The sequence below is a fragment of the Alligator mississippiensis genome, chromosome 10 (assembly GCF_030867095.1).
Source record: "Alligator mississippiensis isolate rAllMis1 chromosome 10, rAllMis1, whole genome shotgun sequence".
In the NCBI taxonomy this organism is placed as follows: domain Eukaryota; kingdom Metazoa; phylum Chordata; order Crocodylia; family Alligatoridae; genus Alligator; species Alligator mississippiensis.
The window spans coordinates 38775786-38799915 of NC_081833.1; the positions used below are offsets into that span (position 1 = coordinate 38775786).

At 45.0% G+C, this 24130-nt stretch overlaps 1 protein-coding gene across 5 annotated transcripts in view; it reads right to left on the bottom strand.

The window, feature by feature from the left end:
* CSNK2A2 (casein kinase 2 alpha 2) overlaps positions 1-24130 on the bottom strand; it is a 53977-nt gene that overhangs the window by 17273 nt on the left and 12574 nt on the right. For 2 of the 5 annotated variants that reach the window (XM_059713703.1, XM_059713705.1), the window contains exons 2-4: positions 19711-19822; positions 5420-5517; positions 4335-4385 (exon numbers count right to left, since the gene is read on the bottom strand). In XM_059713703.1, the coding sequence (XP_059569686.1) occupies positions 4335-4385; positions 5420-5517; positions 19711-19822 (261 nt within the window). Of the gene's footprint in view, positions 1-4334; positions 4386-5419; positions 5522-19710; positions 19823-20006; positions 20173-24130 lie in introns of those variants that run through there. The other 3 variants (XM_019497285.2, XM_014597051.3, XM_059713706.1) reach the window with 3 other exon arrangements.

The following is a 24130-nucleotide window of genomic DNA, read 5'->3' on the forward strand; positions in this document are numbered from 1 at the left end:
AACAACCATTCTGTTTTTCTGTTTTAAAATCAGACCTATTATGGGCAGAGGTGTAACCCACACTGCTCCAAAATTTATTGGGGTACATAGCCCCTTTGATTCTTTCTTTTACACATGCCCACATGGTTTGAATCCCCCTTCCAGACTCTCTTCACATCTCTGCTCTTTCTTCCTGCAGATTACCTCCCAAACAGCCTGTAAACTTTAGCCTTCCCTTTCAAAAGAGTAGTCTCCATAACAAATGAATTAGCAAGATCTGTGCAGCACTTAAGGAGCCCACATCTGCCCCTCTATTTTGCTACTGAAGGCAGATATGTTACAGACGCTACACAAATCATGCACAATTTTAAGGGAGAATCTCCCACAGTTTTCTAGTTGGATCAGAAAAACCAATAGGCACATTGGGCCTTTGCTTATCATTTGCCTGACTAGCATTTTGCTGGAAGTTAGGATTTTAACAAATATTTGTAAGCAGCACTTGTAACTCAAAAAGTAACACTGAAGATAAATATGGGCAACTTGATTGTTTTTTTCAAACATAATGCTGGGTGTTTTTTAAAACCCTGATTTATAATTCATACACGCTCAAAACGATCTGTTTTAGGAGGGATAACATCAAGCATTTTAACACTCTAATTGGATCAATGAAGAAAAGTATAATCTATTGAGGTACTTATCTCATGAAGTATTTCTAGAGTCTCCTACCACTATACTTAGGAAGTGCTATTATTTTAAACTCCTTTGGGTCTAAATATTTAAAGTTTGGGCCACCAACCAACTAGAAACTCCAACTGCCTTAGTTTAAGTAGGGTCTACAAAGCTATTCCTGCCCAAAAAGATCATAAGGCGGCCAAAGGAGTCTATTCAGTATTCTGAGGGCAATGATCATACTCAAAAGGAAATGTTAGCCATGTATTGTAACAAGCAATTACCATGAGGCAAAAAAGAAGTTAATTTCACTGAAAGCACAAGGGAAAGCATGTGCCAAAAAGGAGAAGATAGATAAGAAAATGCTCATAATTTTAAGTGGATATGACAAACCTGAAAGATAAAAATGCAATACAATAAAGCACTTGGCAGCATCCTATCAGACTCAAAATAATCAGTGGAAAGTTGTTTGAGAACCCATCACCCAACCCCGGATAATGTTTCTGTGGTGGAGTTGGTCAAAATGATCACTGCCATCAGGCATAGTAGGTAATGTACACACCACTAGCTCAAGCATTTAGCTCATGGATCAACTGTACCAAGAAAGGAGAGAGGGAACTATACTATATCACTAGAATTAGCTAGTATTGCATTTAATTCTAGCAAAGTTAAGCTGCTGGTGATAATTAGAAGCATTGAGATCTGAAAAAATGAAAAACAACTGAATTGGAAGCTCTCCAACTGGCTTCAAGTCTTCACAACCATCTTCTTATTAAGGTGAAAGGACAACCAATGGAAGCTGACATAAGCAGTCTAATCAATTTTTCAGCCTTCCCTCCCAGGATCATTCCTGTCTAAGTGAAAAAAGACTATGGGGTCTAACTGTAAAAGCAGCCAGCTGAACATGTTTTTGTGCATACAACAACTTGAAGCCATTAGCCATCTGTGAGTGTAAATACCCAAATTACAGTAAGATGTGTGTGAATCTCCAATCACAGAAACTGCAGGCTCTAAACATAACTAACAAGATCTGAACGGTCAACATCGCTTGCCCAGCCAGGCTGGAAATCTCATGGCAGACAAAGATTTTTGCATTTTTAATTTTAAGAGACATTTCCCATTTCTGTCTTATACAAGTGTCAGTGACACTGAGCCTTGAGAAGTCTCAAGACACAAATATAAGAGTGTTAGTTTGTTTGTTTATTTAATATCTGCTAATGCAATTGCCAGAACTGAACCTTGCAGCCCATGATCTCCTATTCAGATGAGACAGAGTAAAGTTCAAAGATTGGCTTGCAAACCTTTTTAAAAAAATGCTATTCTTGTTCTAGCAGGGAATGTGGTATGTGACCTGCACAAAGGCCCTGAAAAGCATCACTTAACTCTCTTGGCACTGTATCCATCATACTCGGACACTGTGGTAAGAATCAATAGGTTCTTTAACTGTTCAATATTTTCTCCTCCCATAAGGGTACTCTGATAGCAGCAGAGGAACTGGGAGTCAAATCTGACTTGAGTTGCATACTAGGAAAATTTACCTTGTTCTGTATTCCTGTGTAGAAGGACTATTAGGCACAATTATGGCCTGATCTCTTTTTGGTATGGCATGAAAATGCCATTAGTAAAAACAACCTGATTTGCTGTCTTATGACTTGATTTGGTCTCGCATTGTTTACTAAAAATGTAAATAAAAGTTTCAAGTCAAACTTAATGGCTACATCTTGAAGGGATCAAATATGCAAAGGAGGCATGAGCTGTGTTTACAGAAACCCATCCTTCAGAACAGCCTACATTGTGTTTGCACAGTCCATCTGATTCAAATTCATCCCAGACAAATTAAAGTCATTTTCATTAGCCCTCAATGATTGCCAACACACCACTCTTCTGGTTACTATTTACATTATGGGATAACACTCATACCCTGTGAACTCCTGTCAGGACAAACTATCACAGGTTACTATGTCTCAGTCTCTATGGTAAATCCCTACATGGCATAAAGAATATCCAAAATGCTTCAGTCAGATTAATTACATGTTTTGGCTGTGGTCAGCATGTTACAGCAGCACTCAAATCACTACATTGACTCTCAAGTGATGGAAATCATGCATGCAATCTTGAACTGCAAGGCCTTGGAGGACTCGCAACCTTCTTACACAGCCAGCATACTGTAATGATTCTTCAAACTCCTTTTTTGTTGGATTTCAGTCAATGAAGCCAAGGTTACTAAACATCCCTAAGGTAAACAGGATCCTACTTGGGTCAAGTGTCTACCTCAGAAGCAGGTTTAGACCTCCAGATATGAAATCCTGGGATTGCAATTATCCTCTGCAAGATTCTTGCTCCCCTTTTAAACTGTCCTCAAGGATTATGTATTCAAGCATCTCTTCTAAAGGCAGCACACATTTGGATCCCACTGTGACACCCTGAGTCCCTAGAAATTCACCAGAGAGCAAGATACAATGCAACAATCTCAGGGGCCGGACTTCTAAAGGTATCTGGACACCTACGGAGGCAGCTAGTCACTTAGTAGGATTTTCAAAAGCACTGAGGCGCCCGATTTTAAAAGATTTTCCAGGCACTTAACTCCCATGGAACTCAATGGAGTTACACATAGAAGTCTGCTGACTTGAAAGCCAAGAATCAAGTTCTGCTCATTTAAATAGTAGTAACTGGTACTGGCAGTAGCCCAGGGCAGGGATGATCTTCAAACACTATTTTGAAGCTATAGTCTTAAATTCAGCCTCTACAAAACATTTCCCATACTGACAGTATCTGACAGATCACAGTATTTTCCTGTATGAGGAATAACAACTGATCTCAGAGTGGCATGTTAACTATTGTCATTTAAAAACCAATCACTCATAATTAATTCCATTTATCAGAATTAATTACTTACGGTAAAAAGTCACATGGGGCAAGTATGGGAAACTACACCTAATAGAGAAAGCTACTAATTACACAACCATTTTGCAGATCAGCTTTCCCCTCCCCTCAGCCAGGAGCTGTTTAAATCAGAGGCCTGATCACTGTTGGACCAAGTGAGAAACTGTTCCTCTCAGGAGTAGCCATGTTCCACTCTTCACTGCCCACCACTCCTTAAAGTAATACAATATATGCTACAGTCTTTTTTTCCTCCCCTTTTTTTCAGGGGGGGAGGGGGGGAAGGGGAGGGTGCAGAAGCCAGGGAACCTTTATAACTTGTTCAAGACAGCCTAGGTATAACATGGCACCAAACTCTATAAATGAAGAGATCACTCTCCAATCTACGCACCACCTCTTCAGGATTTCTATGCAAACCAGCGATACCATCTCCATCAACAGCCCTGCCATAAATAGAGTATCATAGCACAGGGATTAACTTAGATTTAAAATATAGCACAGCAGCAGTTGCTATATTGAGAAAGAGTAACTAGGAAATGCAATACACCCTCCTGTTTTCCTGTTCCCTCTGAACTTGTACCTCTCAGTGAGGAGGAGGGACAGCTGGATGGTTTTCAAATGTATTTCTTTTAGTCCAAACTTAATTTTTGTTGGCTGTTTTTTGGTGGAAGCCAACATTAGGAAACAAACTCATTATTCTTCCCCTGTGGCTTCTCAAAGTGTCTACAGTAAAGCTTGTACATAATTAATCTTATAGGATCCTGAATCCTTCCCCCATCCCCACCTTGGCATCAAGACAGACTCACCTTAAAATCTGTATTATTGATGTACTCAAACACGAGAGCTGGGGTCTTTGACTGCAAGAGAGAAAGATGAATGGTTTAAACACCCTCCCACACCACCAATTCCTTCTGACCTTTCTGTGTCCAAGGACTCTCCTAAGCAAATTTAGTTTCCTGTTCCCAGCCTCTGCCTGTTGTTATACTTCACAGAACAGGGCAGTAACATGAGAGAAACACAGTCTCTGCTCTGTCACTAACAAAACATGCTGGAACAACTCATTCTTGCTCCCCACCAGTGAGGCATTTCTCACCAGGTTTGTCTCTCCTTCCAACTCACTGATCCCAGATAGTCTCCAGCTAAGTAAAATGCAAAATCTAGTGCTCTCACCTCACAGCTGACCTGGAGAGTGATGTTGCATCTTACTAAACTTAGGACTTGCTATCCATGTCATCTCCAAAGCTGTCAGCAAACTAGAATTCATATGACTCAGCTCAAGAACCCATTCTACTATCAGCCCCCAAACAATAATCAGAGGAACCGTTTTGGGAATGGAATAAATGTAGCATCTAAATGACAAACCAAACCAAACAACAAAATGCATGCTCATGAAAGAAAAATGAGGAATTAAGAAGTGTTCATTAGATAGGAAGACAAATTGTAACCCTGGGAGGTGATGAACACCTGATATACCTCTGCCTGGAGAGACCACTGCTCCTTCAGCCAGCCAGAAGCCTGTGCTTTAAGACCAACACAGTTGAGCTACAAAGTTCTTCCCTGTTAGTCAGTGCAGGGAGGCTCATCAGATACAGAACGAGAGCAAATGGTTCTGAAGTAGGTAGAAGAATATCAGGTCATCTGAACCAAGTTATTTTCAGCAAAGCCTCAAAACCCAATATGTCTCACTCCTTTTCAGGAATAAAGATGCAAAGAGCAGCGTGAAGGGTAAGGTGACAGAACAGGCAGTGACAAAGATGAATATTGTACATGGAACACATATCCAGCTAATGAACATCTTGCAGGACTTACTGACTGCACGGGACTGGCTGTACAGACTGCAGGTGAAGACAAGCTCAGCACTCAAGATACCCCAAGACATACTGGCACCTACCACTGGATCCTTGACAGTGTCAATCAGCTTAATGATGTTGGTGCCACCTCGCAGATTCTCCAGAATCTTAACCTCTCGTTTTATCTTCTTTTTCTTCACTGGCTTAAATACACAAAAGTAATTAGACATGAGATTCCTTTCACAAGTTAACACCAGCTCCCACCTGTTGATTTCTACTAGACTGGACTACCTCCTTTCTCTCTGTGGTTTGAAGGGAAACAGGGGAGGAGAAAGAAATGAAAGCATTTCTAGCTTCTGTGAGGAGGCAATACTCAGACAAGGGCTGGCATACAATAGACAGGATGACCAAATAGTTTTCACCTGCCCTCATTAATTACCTATAGATACTGGGCAAGACCAAATGGTGGAGGTTGTCAAACTAACTCAAGTCATATCCAAGTATTTTAATACTGCTTGCCAAAAGCCCAACATGCTAGTTGTGTGTTAAACATAGTATAACATAGGACAAGAATGGCAGATGCGACTTCAGACATTATTTACCAGTCCAGTACCTTTTTCTTGTCCTTGTTGCTGCATAATTTTAAAACATTTATCATCACGTTTCCTTCAGCTTGCATAATTTTCAAATATCAAGGGTTATAAAGTTCACACCATGTGCACCTCAACAGATATCATATAGTTCTTCAACTACCACATAAAGTGTGGACAACCAGTGTCATTATACTATTTGATATATTATTACTATTTTTTTAAATTAAAATGTAAGGAATATAAATCTGAAGTGAGAATCTTCTTATACTTAGTTTCGATTGCTACTTAGATTTGAAATATTGTTCATTTTTCTAAGAACGCTATCAAGTGAAAGATTAAGATATGCCTTATTTTGCCTAGTGCCAAAGTTCAGTTATGCCCTATGAGGACACTTTACGGGTTGGCAATGTAGAGTTCATTTTTTCCATACTCACATAAAAAATGTTAAATTGCATGTAAATTGATCTTTTTCATTCTTTGTAGTCAGGAATGATCCAGTCTTGAGCAGGGGGCTGGAACTAGGTAACGTCACAAGATCCCTTCCAGCTCTACTTTCCTAAGCTCCTACGACATTTTAATGTTTTTAAATTCTCTTTCAGGTGTACTCCCTGCAAGGACCTCTTTTAGGAAGTAAATTTTCATTGGTCAAGCTAACAAGCTGCAGGAAGTGGCAGGGGAGGTTCCTTATCAAATCAAATAATGTTTTCTCTTTTAGTTATAGACATTCAGTCCTCATTTCCAATCCATTAAGTTACTATAGAGAAGTTACAGTTTTCTGTTCCCAAATCCTGCACCTGCTTTGGATGAAAAAGCAGCCTGTCAGCTAAAGTAAGATTTGGAGACTTATTTGAAAGAAGATTGCTAGCAGCAATTCTCCTTGGATAACTGGTAGCCCACAATAACTTGCTCTTGTAAGAACCAGAGCAGGGTACCAAGGATAGATTTAAGTTCATAAGGAACACTAACTCCCACTTGTACTCATCCCAAAACAGTCTGTAGAAGGCAAACTTCGGAGATGTACTATTTTAACACTGAGTTTAAAAAGTCTCCCTTTTCACTGTCAGCTGCCTCTTCAGCTTTCATAATTTTTCAGTACTTAAAGTTCCTGAAATCACTAATGTTTTAGATTAGAAAGTAACACTGAAAACTGTAGCAAGAACTCTATTTGCTTAGCTACAAACACTAAACCTACATTCTGATCCTACCTTGGATGGCAATCATAAAACAAAGATGAAATCTGCAAACACACAGACAGCTCACACTTCAGAAGCCAAAGACCTGCACGTGGCCCTGATGTTTCAGTTGCATTCCCTTTACCCATATGTTAAATATAAAAGATACATCAAGAGATAAAAATTGGATTGTAAATCAGGAAAAAGACATCAAAAGTTGCACATCCTCATAATTCTTCCCTCTCATGAATGCACATTAAAACACAGTTGACAACTACAAACTCTGTCAAAAGCAGTTTTAGGCTTTTGGGAAGACAAAATTCCATACTGCATGACTATCTGGGTAGGCATCACTAGAACATGCCTTACAAAAGGAGCTAGAAAGGTTTATAAAATACAGTGGATAAGGCAAGGACTTTGGATAGACTTTTCATTCACTGTGTGCCTCCACTCAATTTTACAGACATGCTGCCAGTTTACTTTCAACAAGCTAAATTATTGTCCTCATTGTACTGCACGTGCACAAAGAGGATTTCAAGACCTCAAAATTCATTCAAAAGAAAGTGTAACCCATTTGACCTGGAACACTCCAATGGCACTATCCCTCGGTAAGGATTCTCTGTCAGATGAAAACTCTCCCTTTGCCCTTTCAGCAATAGAGAGGTTAAAAGCAAGCAAACCTTGTAGCTGTTTAGATATTATATAATGAAGAAAGTTTGACTCAAAAATTTCCAAAAAAGCCACATTCTAACAGAGGTCAAGATTAAGTCTTCAGCCTGAAAGATGAATGTTCCAGAAAGGTATCAACAAGTGTTTCTCTACTAAGCCCAGAAAACAAACCCTCACAAACAACAGTAGCTGCTATTCCCATAAGAGTAAGGCCTTTTGCATTTTTTGTCCATTAATTACAACAGCCAGTCAATCTTTGCCAGTGTCATCACCTTGAAACATTCACGAAAGGATGCAAAAGTGATACCCCAATGCAATTAGGGGTGCACCAAGAGAGATTTTTGGGGCTGATACCAATAGCCAATTTTTAGGGAGGCATATTGGCTGATACCAATACGATTTCCAATAAGCAGCTCTTCAGCTGGAAAAGCTGCATCCAGCTGGTAAGTCTGGTGTGGTGGAAGGGGAAAGAAGGGGTGTGGGGGGGCAGATCAAGGCCCCTGTGGTGAGGGAGGGAATGGGACTGGGGCTGACCAGCTGGGGCGGGGAGAGGTGTGGGACAGAGCTGCATGAGGCTCATCTGGGGGGTGGGGGCATGTGCGCCCCCCCCCCCCCCCCCCCCAAGTTCTGCGCGGGGCAGGCTTCAGCTGCAGGCTGGGGCTAGGGCTGGGGCAGGTGCGGGACAGAGGCACAGCTCGTCAGGGGGGTGGCTCTTGCCGCTGCATGCAGCTTATCCAGTGCACATCTGGCGGCTTTCACTGCTCATCCAGGAGGGCATAGGAGAACGAGGGGTGTGCCCCTGGATATGTCCAGCCCCAGCCCGCCCCGCACAGATCCAGGGGCACGCGCCCCCCCTCCTCCACCCCTTCCAGATGAGCAGCAAGAGCTGCCAGACAAGCACCAGACAAGTCACACACAGAGGTGGGAGCTGCCCCTTGCCACACTTCCTGCACCCACCGCAGCCCCACTGGGCAGCCCTGCCCCAGCCCCAACCCCACACTCCACTCAAGGCCCCCTCACTGCAGGGGCCTTGATCTGCACCCCCACCCCATGCCACTTCCCCCTCCCCTTCCACAAGACTTACCAGCTGCACGCAGCACTCCACACTGCCGGCTCTGCTCCTCATTGTATACATGCTACGCTGCAGCTGTGCACATACACGGACATTTACTGGACAAATTATTGGCCTCATCAGAACAATTTCCAATACAGAAAATGTCCTTTGTACCGGTGCCAATCCACTATCGGACCAATGTGTCGGTGCACCTCTAACTGCAATTTTGGGAAAAGCAATTGTAGAATGTAAGGTCAGGCAAAGGAGGAGAGCAAGGAGCTATCACCTGCAAACCAGTGAAGTTTTTTGGGTTTTTTTTAATCTAACAGGAAAATGTTTCATTATGGGACTATAATTCCATCTATGCCAAACTAACTACATAAACCATTCCAGCTTTGTTCACATGACTTCATCATCATCATCATGAGGCCAAGATGGAATTAAAAAGCACATAATTTAGTTACCAGGCTTGTCTGCCTGCACAGAGAAGCAGACAAGCTATGCTCTATGTAATTTTAAGTAACTATGTTGCCGCTTCACCCTTAACAAGTGCATTAAGCCTGGCCACTGCTGAAGCCTCAGCACTATGCAAGAACTCTCCTATTGCATATGATGTGATATGCAGACCTAACTGGGGACCTGAAGTGATACCTTTATTCCAGGGGTAGGCAAAATACGGCCCCCGGGCTGGATTCGGCTGACAAGGCCATTCTATCCGGCCTGCAGTGCCCCTTAAAAATGTATAAAATTATTATTTGTCCCTGGCTGCCTGTCTAAACTGACTAGGTGCCAGCAGGACCCAGGAGGAGCCCATGACAGGACCCAGTGGCAGCAGCAGCAAGGCTTGACCGGCTCCACCAGCCCCCCTCCCCCCCCCACAAGCCTCTGCTTAGCAGAGGCTTTTGACCTGGCTACCCCTGTGGCTATTCCCCACCTCCCTCCACCAGAGAGTGCAAAGTTAGAAAGTGCCAGGGAGGAGGGGAGAAGCGGCAGCAGTGGCAGGAAGGTGAGGAAATGGCGGTGGCAGCAGCGGTAGGCAGGAGGGGGGCTGGGGAATAACAGTGAGTGGGTGGGCTGGAGTGCAGGGCCCACCCTAGGGACGGGCAGCAGGAGCATGACGCCTAGGCTGGCAGGGTCTCTATGGAGCTGGGCCGATTTCCTGCCTCTCCCTCCTGGCACAGCAGGAGCTGGCCCAGCCCACTCCAGCACCACATGGTTCCCGACTGCACGGCCAGGACCTCACAGCACAGCAGGTGTCAGCCGGGAACTGCAAGCTGCCGAAGCAGTGGGTGGAGGGGTGGAGTGGCAGGCAGGTGCCCTGGGGCCAGGGCCAGCATTAGAGCTTAAAAGGCCAACCCTCATACTTCATGAGAGAGACAGGGGTGGGCTGAGACAGAAGGAAGAGCAGGTTGAGCCAGGCATGACCAGAGAAGACAGGCTGAGACTGAGAAGCTGAGCTAGAGCAAGTGAGCTAAGGCCTGTACAGGCTGGTGAGTAAGAGTAAGACTACACCCCCCACCACATGCTCCCCAACCCTACATACACACACCCACCCCCCTCCACACACCTATCCATGCCTCCAAACCGCATCCCCATCCCCCCATACCTATCTACCCCTCCACACCCTTCCCCCACACCCTGCATACACCCCCTCCAAATCCTGTACCAAACCCACCCACACCTCCCCACACACAATATACAAAAGTAAGACTTCATGTTAAGCTATTATGCAGTCACTTCTATGTACACTATGCAAACACATGTAATTCAAGACAGAAATATTTTTTTAAGTCAAATTAATGTATATGGTAGTAGATGTTTGATTTTCAGAACATAATTTCATTTTTTTCTGGTTCCAAGATAGCAACCCCCTTGCTGAAAGGAGTACTTCTGGGGGGAAGGGAAGGGACTTCTGATGGCAAAAGTCAGAGGTTAGAGGGCAGGACTCCTGGTCCCAAGGTAGTGACTAAGGGATGGGGCACCTATCAAGGGGCAGAGCTACCCATGTGGCCCTCAACAGCTCGCCAAAATTCATTAAGCTGCCCTCCAGCCAAAATAATTCCCCGCCTCTGCTTTACTGGCATGCTAAAGTGATATACAGGCTGATGAAGTATGCATTTGGTGAAGCAGGCCATGGATCAGCAATCTATGGCCTGCAGGGCCAGATCTGGTCTGCAGAGCCATTTGATCTGGCCCAGATGTGGGGCTTCAGTGACAGAAGCTCTCTTCAAGCCATGGTGGAGAGAAGCAGCAGCGGCAGCTAGCCCTGTGTTGCTACCAGAAGAAGTAGGGTTGGGTCCTAGCACCCACCCAATCACACACCTCTGACCCAAGCTGTGTCATTCCAGCCCACAACCACAAAAGATTGCCTAGGCTAAGGAAAAGACTTGAAACTCCATTTTTGTGTTACATCACATTCATTCTAACAGCCCTTGGCTGAAGCTACTATGCTTCCTCCAACCTGAACCCTGAACCAGAAATTTCCAGGCTTTGTCTCTACCTGCAAATGAGAACTTTTTGTCTCTCCCCCATTTCTTTTCAAAATGTGAGAAAAAGATTCAGCAACTTTTGAAATCAAGCAGAGCGATTTAAAGTCCTTGTAAATGAAAGGCCTGTGGGCAGACACTGCAATCTGACAGGGTAATAGTTGTCATTCAGGAAAAAAAAATAAGCTGGACTGCACTAGTGAAACCAGGTTTTGACTGGAGTGAGTTAGAACCATTTCAAAATTGCATGCTATGTAGAGACAACACAGTATCCCTCTTAAACTAAGTTCATGACATGTGGCTTAGGAGTACATGCATGGTTAAGTCAGCTATATAACTTTCAAAGCTGTGCACAGACAAGAGGAAAAGGCTCAGCAGTGCCCTGTGAACATTAGCAGGCCTCTCCCCAACAGCCAGGAGTTTCCATGGCAGCTAACCTGCTAAAGAGCTCAGGAGGGAAGCCATGCTCTTGCATTCTTTGGCATTTCCACAGTGAGGAGATGAGCTTCCTCTCCTGGGCACTATTAAGAATGGTCAGAGACAGGGGCTCTCTCTTTGGTACCTTGTGTAATAGTTGAGACAAGGCATTCTGGCAACATCTACCCAGACAGAATATGTTATACACAGAGTGCTATAATCTTCAGTTATTATTTCAAAACCTCTTCCCTGAAGAGATCACCAAGAAAGTTTCACTAAGGCCTACTTTAAGGGAATAGAAGGGCAGCATGTTTAAATGCTGAAGAGTCAGAAGACAATAGAATTAAGGCCACCAGTGTAATCTCTTCTCCCTCTCATAGACATGAAGCTCTCCGTCTCAAATTCAGCATAAAGTTTTCTCCTATAAGCTTGTACATCTGTATATCACCCTTTCACTACTATCCACTAGTTAGTGCTAGCCAGAACTCATTAGCAGGCAACCACAGATCCTTCTGGATCATGGTGTATGCATGAGAGGCACCAGGACCTTCAATACATGGGTAGGAATATGAAGGAGGAGACTGCCCAGGCCTTCCATTCCCACTTTAGACCACTGAGACAGAATCCAAAGGTCTGATAGAGTCAGGACATTTGGTGCCTTGATGGCACAGTCACTATATATAAAGCATGTGCAAGCCTCACTTACACTATTAAAATATTAGATGCTTCCAGGCATACGTAGTGCGTTTCACAGCTAAGGTTGCAAGTTTTACTTATGAATGATTATTTTTTTAAACCCTAAATTACACCATTACTTTATCATTGACACAGCTGTACCATTATTAAGGTGCTTTGTCCTGGTATTACCACACTTCCCATACAGGAGAAGCTGCATACGTATATAGCACATCTGTGGTAGTTTGACTGTGACCATGATGCGACATGGTTGTACTACTGTAACTGGAGAAGAATAGTTACACTGATACAACTTTGTGGTATAAAAAGCCCCATGTTTCATATGTATTGCACCAGAAGATAGATATTCTACTGGTTAGAGTGAGAAAAATATAAAGTGTGTGACTGTTTACTAAATTCAATACACTCAAGCCCTTTGAGCACTTTGAGACACTAAATTTAATACACTCAAGCACATAAATTCAAGCACTTTGAGAGACAGAAACCAACAAAACCAGATGCTAAACTATCATAACAAAGTATAAACCTACGCAAGTGAAACCATACAAACAGAAGCAAACACTTCTCAGGAACAAATGCCATGTGCGGGCATTTAATGTTTTTCTTGTTACACAAGTAGAAGATAGTATGTGGAATTAGCATTAATGCACTCAATGCAGAAAGTTGCAACCTAGTATTTTCAATTAAAAAACCCTGAGTTATTCTTTATTCATTGAATCCTGGCTATAAGCAGCTGCTATAACTGTTCTAGTGAATCAGTAAGCAAATTGTGATGTGTAAAGTTCAGCCCCAGAGATGGACTTTTCTAGCATCCAGAGAAAAGTGGGCCATTTTATTGCTAGCAAAAGTTACCAAAGGCACTGCTATGACCAACCTACTAAAGCACATCACAGATTGTTCAACTGGGAGACTGGCTTCAGGATAGTGATATTTATTAAAGGAGTCACAAAAGTGTCCATTTGTTTTCACAGTAATTTGTGAATTAGTCCCCTGGCTCTCTTACAAAAGATGTTTTTCTGAAAAAGCAGGTCAGGAAAACAAACACTTCTGAAAGTGCTAAAATGTTTTTATTTTTAAATATTTTTTATCTTTTAATAAGTTATGATCAAAGAGAAATGCTTCAAGAATTCATTCTTCTCTTCCTGTTACAATTTCCCTCCTTCTTTAAGGCTGCCCATTGATCTTATTCCTCCAGTCAACTGGAGGATGAATAGATAGGACTCAAAAGGAATGGTATCTGAAAACAAAAATCAACACCTAAACTTGGATCTTCCCTACTGGTCTACAGGGTCAGCTTAGCAGAACTAAGGTTCAGGCAAGTGCCTATCTGAACATATATTACATCCCATCTCACAAGCACATTGGTAACATGCACTCTCTCAGACTAACTCACCAGTTACAGTGGATTATGTTTTGCCATAAATGTTTAACCAGCAGCATCTTTAAGTTGTGGGCTTGATTTAAAGCCACAGAACAAGCTTCAAACTGTACCAAGATAACAGCGTGGCTTGCTCTCCAGCCTGCATATCTCAATTTCCCAACTAAGCATCAATGACCTTTCAGTTTAAACAAGCATTCTTGTCCCATTGCACGTGCCTATACGACCCTACATCAGAAGGAGAACTGATTTCAATATCAAGTCAGAAGGAGGAAGTGGCAGTGACAAGTGCTTATTCAAAAAGCAAAGCTGCAGAAGTAGAGCACAACTCACAAATTTCTTGGGTTCAGTTTCAGCTTTCTGGACAGAAATGGTAAGTCAAGAACTCCAACCAGGAGGAACCAGTAATACCTGATCCTAGTTCTCTAAAGCCTTTTTTCATGCTAATATGATAAGTCATTTATGGCCCTTCTTAACACACCGTTATTTCAAATTACTATAAGATTTCTAGCCCACTTAAAAAAAAGCAAAACAAAAAACCAATAGCACAGACTGTAGGAAATCCAATAAAACCATGGAACTAACAAAATTAGGTGGAAAAAGAAGATGAATTCAAGCTACTAAAAGGATGTTCCAGCGATGATATGTAGCACCCATTAGTTAAACAGCTACCTGGTATATAGGCACCTCTGCACTAGTAACTCTTATGTAGGAAGGAGACAAATATCACACTTCAACTGGGCACTGGAGCTAAAGCACCAATTTGTGGGCTTGGCATGGGCTGAAAGCACCAACATGAGAAAGGGGACAACTTCATTGCCAACAGAAATTCTCTTCACCACTTGGCCTTTTATGGTGTGCTTTCCCTATCCTTTATATGTGCAGCACCTATTCAAAATGCCAAGCACCTCAGGGGAGGAAACTTCTCTCTTGTCTACAAAGCACTCGATACATACTGAACAAAATGCACACACAAAAAGAGAAACAGGAAGAATCCTGAAAGGGGCTGGATGTATCTACACTACAAGCACTGCCCTGAGCAGACACTAAACTCAGAGACAACTGGTGCAAGAAAAAACAGGTGGCAAATGAAAGAGAAATTACATCTACTACCCATAAACTTTTGCAGGTGCCTGTCTGTTGGGTCTCGCTCGCATAAGTACAGGGCCAAAGCAACTGCCAGTTGGAGTCGAGAAAGATTTTTTCTCCAGGTCAGACTGGCATGGACTGTGGATTTGGTTTGTTTGTTTGTTGGGTTGTTTTTGTTTTTTTGTTTTTTTTAACTTTTCTCTAATGTGACCCTAAGTTTCTTCTTTGGGCCACCTGGGCATATTTTAACTTAAAAGATGGCAAGGCATTGAGAGCTAATCCATGTACTTCTGCTCTTTCCCTATGGCTCTTCCTTAGGGGTTCCCCCCCCTTCAGTATATAGGGTACTTTTATGAAAAGGGCAAAGATTTTTTAGTGACATATTTATTGGACTAACTGTGTAGCTGGAATAGAGTCAGGAAAGCTTCTGAAAGCAAGACATTCTTCATCAGGTCTGACCAGAACAAGCCAGGCAGAGCACCCTAAGTCCTTGATTTGCATAATTTCTGGATGATCACAGATGCAACACCATCTTACACTACCATTTATGCAAGGGATTAAACATCTTTGTCGACTCTTGAAGAATAGGTCACCTGCAAATGCAGAGGTTCCTTCCAGTCCTATGTTTTTATAGCATAGGGTAGCCATCCTGCAACATGAGTGCCAGGAGTGGTATGGCAGTATGTGTGTATGGTGAGAGACAGATCAAGGAGGGGGCAGGAAGCATAATGACAGAGAGGACATGGAGCAGAAAGCAAAGCAGCAAATCAGACAAGGGAAGAGGACTGGAGTGGCACCTGGGGAGAGCATAGGGTTTAATTTGTAAAGGTTGACCGCCCCAATGCTATGGCAAATGAAACTGTATGATAGGTCACCCTGCATGGTACTTTTAACCAGAGGCAGAGCTTAAGTGTCCACAACATGCATCATCTTTTGGTTGCTTGTAATTTTCTCAAAATTTTATCCTTTTGGGCAGCAATTTGTTCTGCTTCTTTTCAACTCTTGAGAGCACTTTCTCTATCCTGGAAGTATCAGCCAAGAAGCATGCAAGGAGCCTGAGAACTGAGAATGTGTTTCTCTCTTAAGAAAACATGATGGCAAACTATTTTTGAACAGCTTTAGCACCTCAGCAGCAGGTGATGGAAACTTGAAGTTTGGCAGAGGTACAGCATTCAGGCCACATATGTGCCTTTCCCTGGTTTAACAATGATTTAATCTGATTTGGTTGAATTAGAAGTATACAGAAATCACGCTTTAGCCATTTGCACTGGGTTATGTCAAATCTGTTACACTAATAATGTATGTGCGTTTATATAATCCACTGCCAATAAATAGATGACCTCTTGAGAGTCCCTTGGATGTGCAGGGGTGTTTTCCAGGTCTCACCCTTGGTCCACTTGAGCTGTATTTGTTGTAGGACATGAGTGGAAGACAAAGATGCTCAAGACCCTCTTTGCACATTCTTCTGTGTAGAAGTGCAATATCCCTGAAGTTGCTCAAACTTATTTCAGCTGTTCATGACCTCTTCCCAAGCTTACAGAAGCACAACCATGTTCTGAACACACGCTTTAGAATAAGGAAATTATATTAAGAGAGGCTGAGAGTAAAAGACATCATCCAAAGGATTGCTCCATAACATAGATTCATGAATGCTAGGGTCGGAAGGGACCTCAATAGATTATCAAGTCCAACCCCCTGCATAGGCAGGAAAGTGTGCTGGGTCAGATGACCCCAGCCAGATGCCTATCTAACCTCCTCTTGAAGACCCACAGGGTAGGAGAGAAAACCACCTCCCTTGGTAGCCCATTCCAGATTTTGGCCACTCTAACTGTAAAGAAGTTCTTCCTAATGATCAGTCTAAATCTGCTCTCTGCTACCTTAAGGCCATTATTTCTTGCAACTCCCAGGGGCGCCTTGGTGAGTAGAGGCTCGCCAATTCCCTTTTGCACCCCCATGATGAATTTATAGGCAGCCACAAGGTCGCCTCTCAACCTTCTCTTGCGGAGGCTGAAGAGGTCCAGGTGCCCTAGTCTCTCCTCACAGGTCTTGGCCTGCAAGCCCTTAACCATATGAGTGGCCCTTCTCTGGACCCTCTCCAGGTTATCCACATCCCTCTTAAAGTGTGGCACCCAAAACCAGACACAGTATTCCATCTGCAGTCTGACCAGTGCCCGATAGAGGGGAAGTATCACCTCCTTGGTTCTGTTTATCATGCATCTGCTGAAAACAATGAACGAGACAAGGCTTTGTACTGAAATTGTAGAGAGCCTAGAGCATCCTGCTTGATTCATCATACCAGCTCCAGCGTGTGGCCTGAAACAAAGCTGAAGCCCTTAGCTCCCTGGCCTTGGTTGCCAAAAAACTTGCATGGCAATGCAGCAAGTGAGCCATAGCCAGTTGGAAAGGGCAAAATGAACTATATAGACAAGGCAGTAGGACTGGGACCTAGTAGAGTGAAGCTGTATTCTTGATTTTGCCACAGGCTGACTTGCCAGAAGTCACACAGGAAGTCTCCGTGGTTCAGTTCTGCATCTGTGAAATGGTGATAGTACTTCCTGACCTCAGAGGGGTGTTGTGGGGAGCTGAAGTACAATGCTGAGAGCCACAGAAGAGCAGTTTATAAAAGAAAAGAAAATAGATCTCTACAACACACCATCTTGCACTAAATAAGCATAAGACAAGTGCTGAACTGAACAGAAAGAGAGAGGAAAAAGTTGAACAGCTGACCTAAGTACTGCTCCAGGTTGTGTGCCATCTTAGCCATGGACCCCAAAGAAAGATACAAGGCAACTGGCATTAAAACTTGTTTTGTGAGTACAAAAGGGTTCCCATTTCAGGAACTGTTACCTAAGACTAAGGTACAAAACACCTGTATCCATAACCATGCATTTCCCTCCCTCTACCAGCTCAACCTGAAGCACACGCAAAACTCATCACATGCTGGCTTAGGTTTCCACTTCACATGTTGAATACAAAGGGCCAGTAAAATACATCCCATGTGCTAAAACTAAAGAAGAGAAAATAGACTTAATTACAAATGTTACAGAGAATTATATCTTGGATGGTGACATTCTTTCCACAGGCTAGGATTTTTTTTAACATCACACCCAACATGGTGATGCAAGGCTTACTCTTACTTACTAGACCCAATTTCTACCTTGAAGAAAGTGCACCTTTATTTCCCAGTACCTTCCAATTTTACCCTGTGACTCGTAAGAATTTGGGTTAACATGTTAATGTGAACAGAGCAAGCAGCACAATAGGCCCAAGTCTGGAACTGTTCATCCTCTCCCTTCCACAGCCAGCATGCACTGGCAGCGTAACTGTGACAGTGTAGTCAGGCCCTGGGGACTGCACCACGTGTCTTGCTGAAATTATACCCTCCAAATCCCAAAGTAGACTGAACCAGTCTGAAACCAGGAGAGATCACCCAGTGTGGGGAGGAAGAAGGGGACTCTTTCCTGGTGCCAAACCAGACTGGCACTCACTGAAGAGTCGCATAACTTTGCCATCTTAATTTGGAGCCACCAGTTAAGTTTTTAACATGACTAACTCCTCCTGAGGCAAAGGCAGGATAGAAATTCACAACTTACCTAGCAACTGTCACCAGGCAAACTGAGACCCGCAGCAAAGCAAGTCAAATAGGGAGATGAGGAAGCAGGAAGAGGAAGCAGAGCCCCTTGATGAATGAGTGGGCCACCTGACCTAGAGGAGAGGAGCAGCACCAATGCTAGTTAAGCACTTGGCACAACCCAGTCTGTCTGGAGGACTCTGTCAGACCTAATGACCAACACACAGGCTGCTGAGTACATAACTGCTCTGAGGAAGAGGGCCTGTGTGAACACATGTACAACAGCTAGCCACCAGCCACAGCAGCTGGGAGGCCACTTCCTAAATACAGACTTCCCCTGTTGTAGTACTTGGGGCTGATGCACAGCCCCAGCTCTCAACAATTCTAATGTCAGGGGGAGAAGCAAAAAAAATGCTGCCAGACATGGAAACAAAGGTCCCAGGCACTGGGCTGCCCAAAGCATTTTTGGAATTTCACCAATCTCACCTTCATCAAGCAAAGAGTGCTGCTCAATGGTGGTTACTGGTCCCTTCACAAGCCTTGGCTGCTGGTTCCACAGAACATCTAAAGCTGCAGTGATACCAGAACTTGCTCCCCATGTGCCAGCCTGGAGCACTTGACTGACCCTGACTACTATGGTTTTACTCTGCACAAAACAGCAGGTATTTGCCCTAAAACATACAATTTTCCAAGTGCAGAATCTGAGGTTTAGTTTGCTCCCTGCCCCTCACCAAAACCCAGGCTGCTTATCTTCAGACAGCCTGGCTCTAAGAATGATGAACACCAACCATCTAAAGACAAACGCCAGGGTCTCCACTCCAAGGCTTCATGTTAGGGCAGCCAGGACCATCCTCCAGCCATTTGGGCCAAGCGTCCTCAGAAAATCATTTACATAGTACAGGCAGCACAGGCAACACCATTTGTGGACCGAGACGCACATCACCCAACCCAAATTGCTCACAGCCCCCATCCAACCCAGCACCTTTGACACCAGCTACACAGGAAGGTAGAGAAGGCACCAAGATGGCACAGCAGGGTGCAAGCTGCACAGTTCACAGCCACAGATTGGGCATCTCTGGGCTGGAGAGGGTGAGCGAGGCAGAGACATAAAGACGGGATGAGTGGCAAGCTAGATGCCATTGCCCGCCCCTCCCCCCCCGTCCCATCCACATCACCCTCCCCAAGGCCCCTCTCCCAGCTCTTGTCTGAGCCCAGGGAGGGCTGCCCCACTCCACAAGCACCCCTGGGTCAGGCCCTGGACACTCACCTTCAGGATTTTCACCACCACACGCTCGTTGTTGGTGATGTTGATGGCCTCGAAGACCTCGCTGTACTTCCCGCGCCCGAGTTTCCGGACTAGCTGGTAGTCGTCCTGGTTGCTGTGGGAGGCACAGAGGGACATCACTGCCGGGGCGTGCGCGGGGCCGACAAGCGCCGTCCCACCGCCCCCTCCCGCGGCCCCGGCCCCGGCCCCGAGAGGGGGGGACCCTGCCCGCGGGTTCAGGCCCGGCGCCCTCGCCCCCGCCCCCGCCCGGGTTGCGGGGAGCGGCGGCGGCGCTTTACCCCCAGCTCGGGACGTGCGCCTCGTAGTCCCAGTACTCGCGGCTCTTGACGCTGTTCACCTCGGCGTACACCCGCGCCCTGCTGCCGGCCGCCGGGCCGGGCATGGCGGGGGCGGGCGGCAGGCGGCGGCGCAGGGGGCCGGCGGCGCTGCCGAGGCGGGGCGCGGCGCGCAGGAGGGCGGCGGCGGCGGCTGGGAGCAGCACGGCCAGCCCGGCCGGGCGCGTGGCGTGGGGGAGGGGGCCGGGCCCGCGCGGTCGGTGCCGAGGCCGATCTGCGGCGGCGGCGGCGGCCCCAGCCCCGGCCCAGCCCAGCCCGAGCCGGCCCGAGCGCAGCTCAGCGCAACCAACCCGGAAAAGGGGCTGATCCGGCGGCGCCCGCGGCCCAGGCAGCGGCAGCGGGAGCGGCCTCCGACGGGCCCGGCCGGCGACAGACGCCACAGCGACCCCTACGGCCCGGGGGACCCGCCGCACGAGGGCCCGGCCGCGTCTCGCCGCGGCCTGGGCCCCGCCCCGAGGACCTGCGGCCCTAGCCCCGGGGGCGGAGCGTAGAAAAAGTGTCTGAAGAGTCCCGGCAGCTGCCAGAGCCCCCAGCCCGGCCGGCGGCTGGCACGCGCCGGCCCAGAGCTGCTAGCCAGGGAGCCTAGCGCCAACCCTAAGGAGCCGTGACCCCCTAACCCCGGGTGCCTGTGACCTTTGAGCCTCCAACCCCAGAGCCCCCAATCCTGGAGCCCTGCAGCCTGTAGAGCCCCCAACCTCCCATGAGCCCAGCGCTTCCCGTTACAGCTGAACCATCCCCTAAATGCCGGAGACCTGTGACCACCCAAACCACTGAGCCCCCGGCCCACCTCTGTCCCATGAACCCCAACACATCCCCTGCCCTGCGGTCACTCAACAACCAACCCAACCCACCAGGCCTCAGAGCACTTCAGCCCAGCAGTGCTCAACACAAGGGCCACTAAGAGCACTTAAAGATTGGGGGCAACAGGTTTACCAGAAGAAGGGTGTTAGTTTGACTTGGCTTCACACGGTCTGTATAGATCAGGTGCTTCAGCGGGGCTTTTTGGCTCTTTTATCTAAAGCTTGATTCAATCAGCTATTAGATAAAAGCGCAAAAAAAATTCCCACTAAAATGCCCAATCTATACCGATATTGCAGAGCTGGGTCAAACTAATGTGATGCCTCTTCTGGGCATGCTCTGGGCTCAGTGTGAGGGCACACCAAGCTTAACATAAAGCACCATTTTTCTGGCTTTTTTCACATTTGCAAGTGTCCTTACACCTGGCCTGGCTTGGCTTGGCCTTCGGATACTTTTTGTACAAAATCAACTAGGTCACCATCCATTTATTTTCTCTAGATTCTGCCCAAGGAATCCTTTCTGCCAGGCTATCCCCAGAAGTAATATGGAAGGTTCAATCCATTATCCAAAACCAAGAAATTCTGATCCACTGACTCTCCCATCCCTCGAAGAAGGGGAAGTGAAGCTGACTAATTAATACTTAGTTTCATTATTGCAGTTAATGTTGTCTCTGGAGCATACAGGCACAACATCAATAACCTCTAATTTAATTTCTGCTGCACTTCCCTCCTTGCAGTAAAATCACAAGGGTTCTTGTTTCTTAAACACTGTGCAAAAACTTGATTACTACAGAGTTAAGGCTGATCAGCAAGGCTTTGTACTGAACATCTAATGCAGTGGTTCTCAACCTTTTTAGGCTCAAGGCATCCCTTGATAGACTCAGGGCACCCTTCAGAAAATGCTAGCTATTAATTTTCTTTTTTTTTTTACTACAGAAAAATAATAGAGCAATTATTCTGGTGCAAGGAACTCAGAAAGCTCACAGCCATTCAGAATGGTGTGAACTCTATGGATGCCTATTTGAAAGCTCTGGATTTATTTTGTGAATAATGTTTGCATACCTGACAGTGCTAACATTGCACGACACCCTGTGGCACCCTTGAAAGGATCTCAAGGCACCCCCATCCCCCCTCCCCCCCCATGGCACCCTGGTTGCATATCACTGGTCTAACGGACCCATACGTAAACCTCTACAAACCTGGAAATAAAGTTAAGGCTATACAAACGTGAATCTCTTAAAATCAGAAAATATAGTCAAGACCAACTGGGGAGAATCAAGGTCTGAGTCCCAGTCACACACAAAAGAAGTTAGAAACATACATGTTTTGTCTGGTAATTTTATTGTGAGGATTGTATCTTGGCAACCGCTTGCTCAGACACTCTGATTTCTGAACCATGAAGCTTTCCCTAGGAGGCATAGCAAATTTGAAAAAAAATTAAGTGAGCGGCATTAGATAAAAAAGGTTGTTAATAAGAAAACTAGTCTCAACCTTAGCTAAAGTGGTGCTACTACTCACAACAATGATAGCTGGAAATGTCCCAAACCAAATAAAGTGGTAAATGTAAAACCTCTTACTCTGACTTATGACTTATTTCCAGTCAGTAAAAGGTACTCTGAGATGATGAACAGTTACTAGCACAAGTCATTGATTGATTCACTGGTATTCTGTAAGTAAGCAAAGGGCTGAAATTATGATAGTATCAGGTGCTAGCTTATCTGTGTGAGTTTGATCCAATAGTATAGGTACAATTGCAGTAAAGACATGGCAGCAGAGGCTTTAATACACAGTGGGCATATCTAGCCCCACACTGAAGCACCCTCGTGCCTCAGCCAGCCCATCTGCAACACATTGAGCTGGGTTGGAACAGCACCAAGCTGGCAGGCTGACTCCCAGGGCCCCCTGCCAGCTTGGGCAGGACCACCCTAGCTCAATGTGTTGTGGTCCCAGGTGCATGTTTAAATGCTTTGCCAGGGAGCAATAAACTCCAGCACAAACCACACTGGAGTTTATTGAATCACATTAATAGTCACACGTATATGTGCCCAGTAACAACCAAACTACAGACCCAGGGTTACGGCAGCATTTCTCCTCCGGTTGCTAGCACATCTTCATTGGTACTGTTATCCCTACTAATAAGTTATACAAGTATGCTGCATCTGCTACAATCACATCTTCATTTTGCCATGTCACCATACCCTAAGTACTCACCAGAGTAAATAATATTCTACAAACTGACCTGCTATACCCAGATCCCTACTTCTAGCTGCACTTTAGGTCCTTCTTACTAGCACCTAACATTTACCTAGCTGTCATCTGAAAGTGAAAGGGTTCCTTTGGAAGATTTGACTGGTGTAGACTTTTAAATAAGTCATAGGTTACTGTTTTCCTCAGGCTCAAGTGTGCTACATTGAACTCTTCCCTGGAATACATATATAAAATAGTGCTTTATGCTTAATCCTACTCCTTAAATCTTTAGATCAGAATGGACTACTATGTGAAAGAAGCATTTGTTTTGTGTAAGACCCAGCCTCATTTGTTCCAGGCAGTCTGCATTACACACCTTTGTTTAAATGCAGGAAGCCTCATGTCACTAGTTCTTAGTGCAAATTGGCTTTGTGCTTGCTTTTTTCCTCCCTTTACCCAAAGTCAACAATTGCCATAACCATGGGGTTATTTTTGGAGCTGCTCAGAAAATGGTCTCCTCTGTGAAAAAATCTAAAATGTTTTTTGTGATTTTTTGATAGTGGCAAAAATTTTTAGTTTTCAAAAAGAGAGAAAAATCTTAAAGGTTAAAAACAGAACATTTAAACAAAACACTTTTCCTGCAAAAAATGTTTTGGAAAAATGGGGGGTTTAAAAGTTTAAGCATAAAATGTTCATTCCACTGTAGTGATTTCTCATTTGATCTGGGAATTCTTTATTCAGATATACCATGTCACATAAGAGGGTGATTAACCTCATGTGAGCTAGAAGAATTGCCATACCAGATCTGAGCAATGGAACCTCTGGCCAAGTGTTCTGTCTCTCACAGTAACCATTACCAGCTGCTCCAGAATAAGAAACAAGAATAGTAAATGGAATAACTTCAAGAGCTCCACTTCCATTGCTGCTCTACCTTGTGCTTCTGGTTCTTGTGTTTCCCTTCGAAAGCAGGCTGAGGGGGCCAGCTCCATTGCTTTAGGAGTTTTTGTCTCATTAGTTCTCATTCTCGCCAGGGCAGAAATGACTAGCATTTATTGGGCAAATTCCATCGAGTGCCCTTGCTTC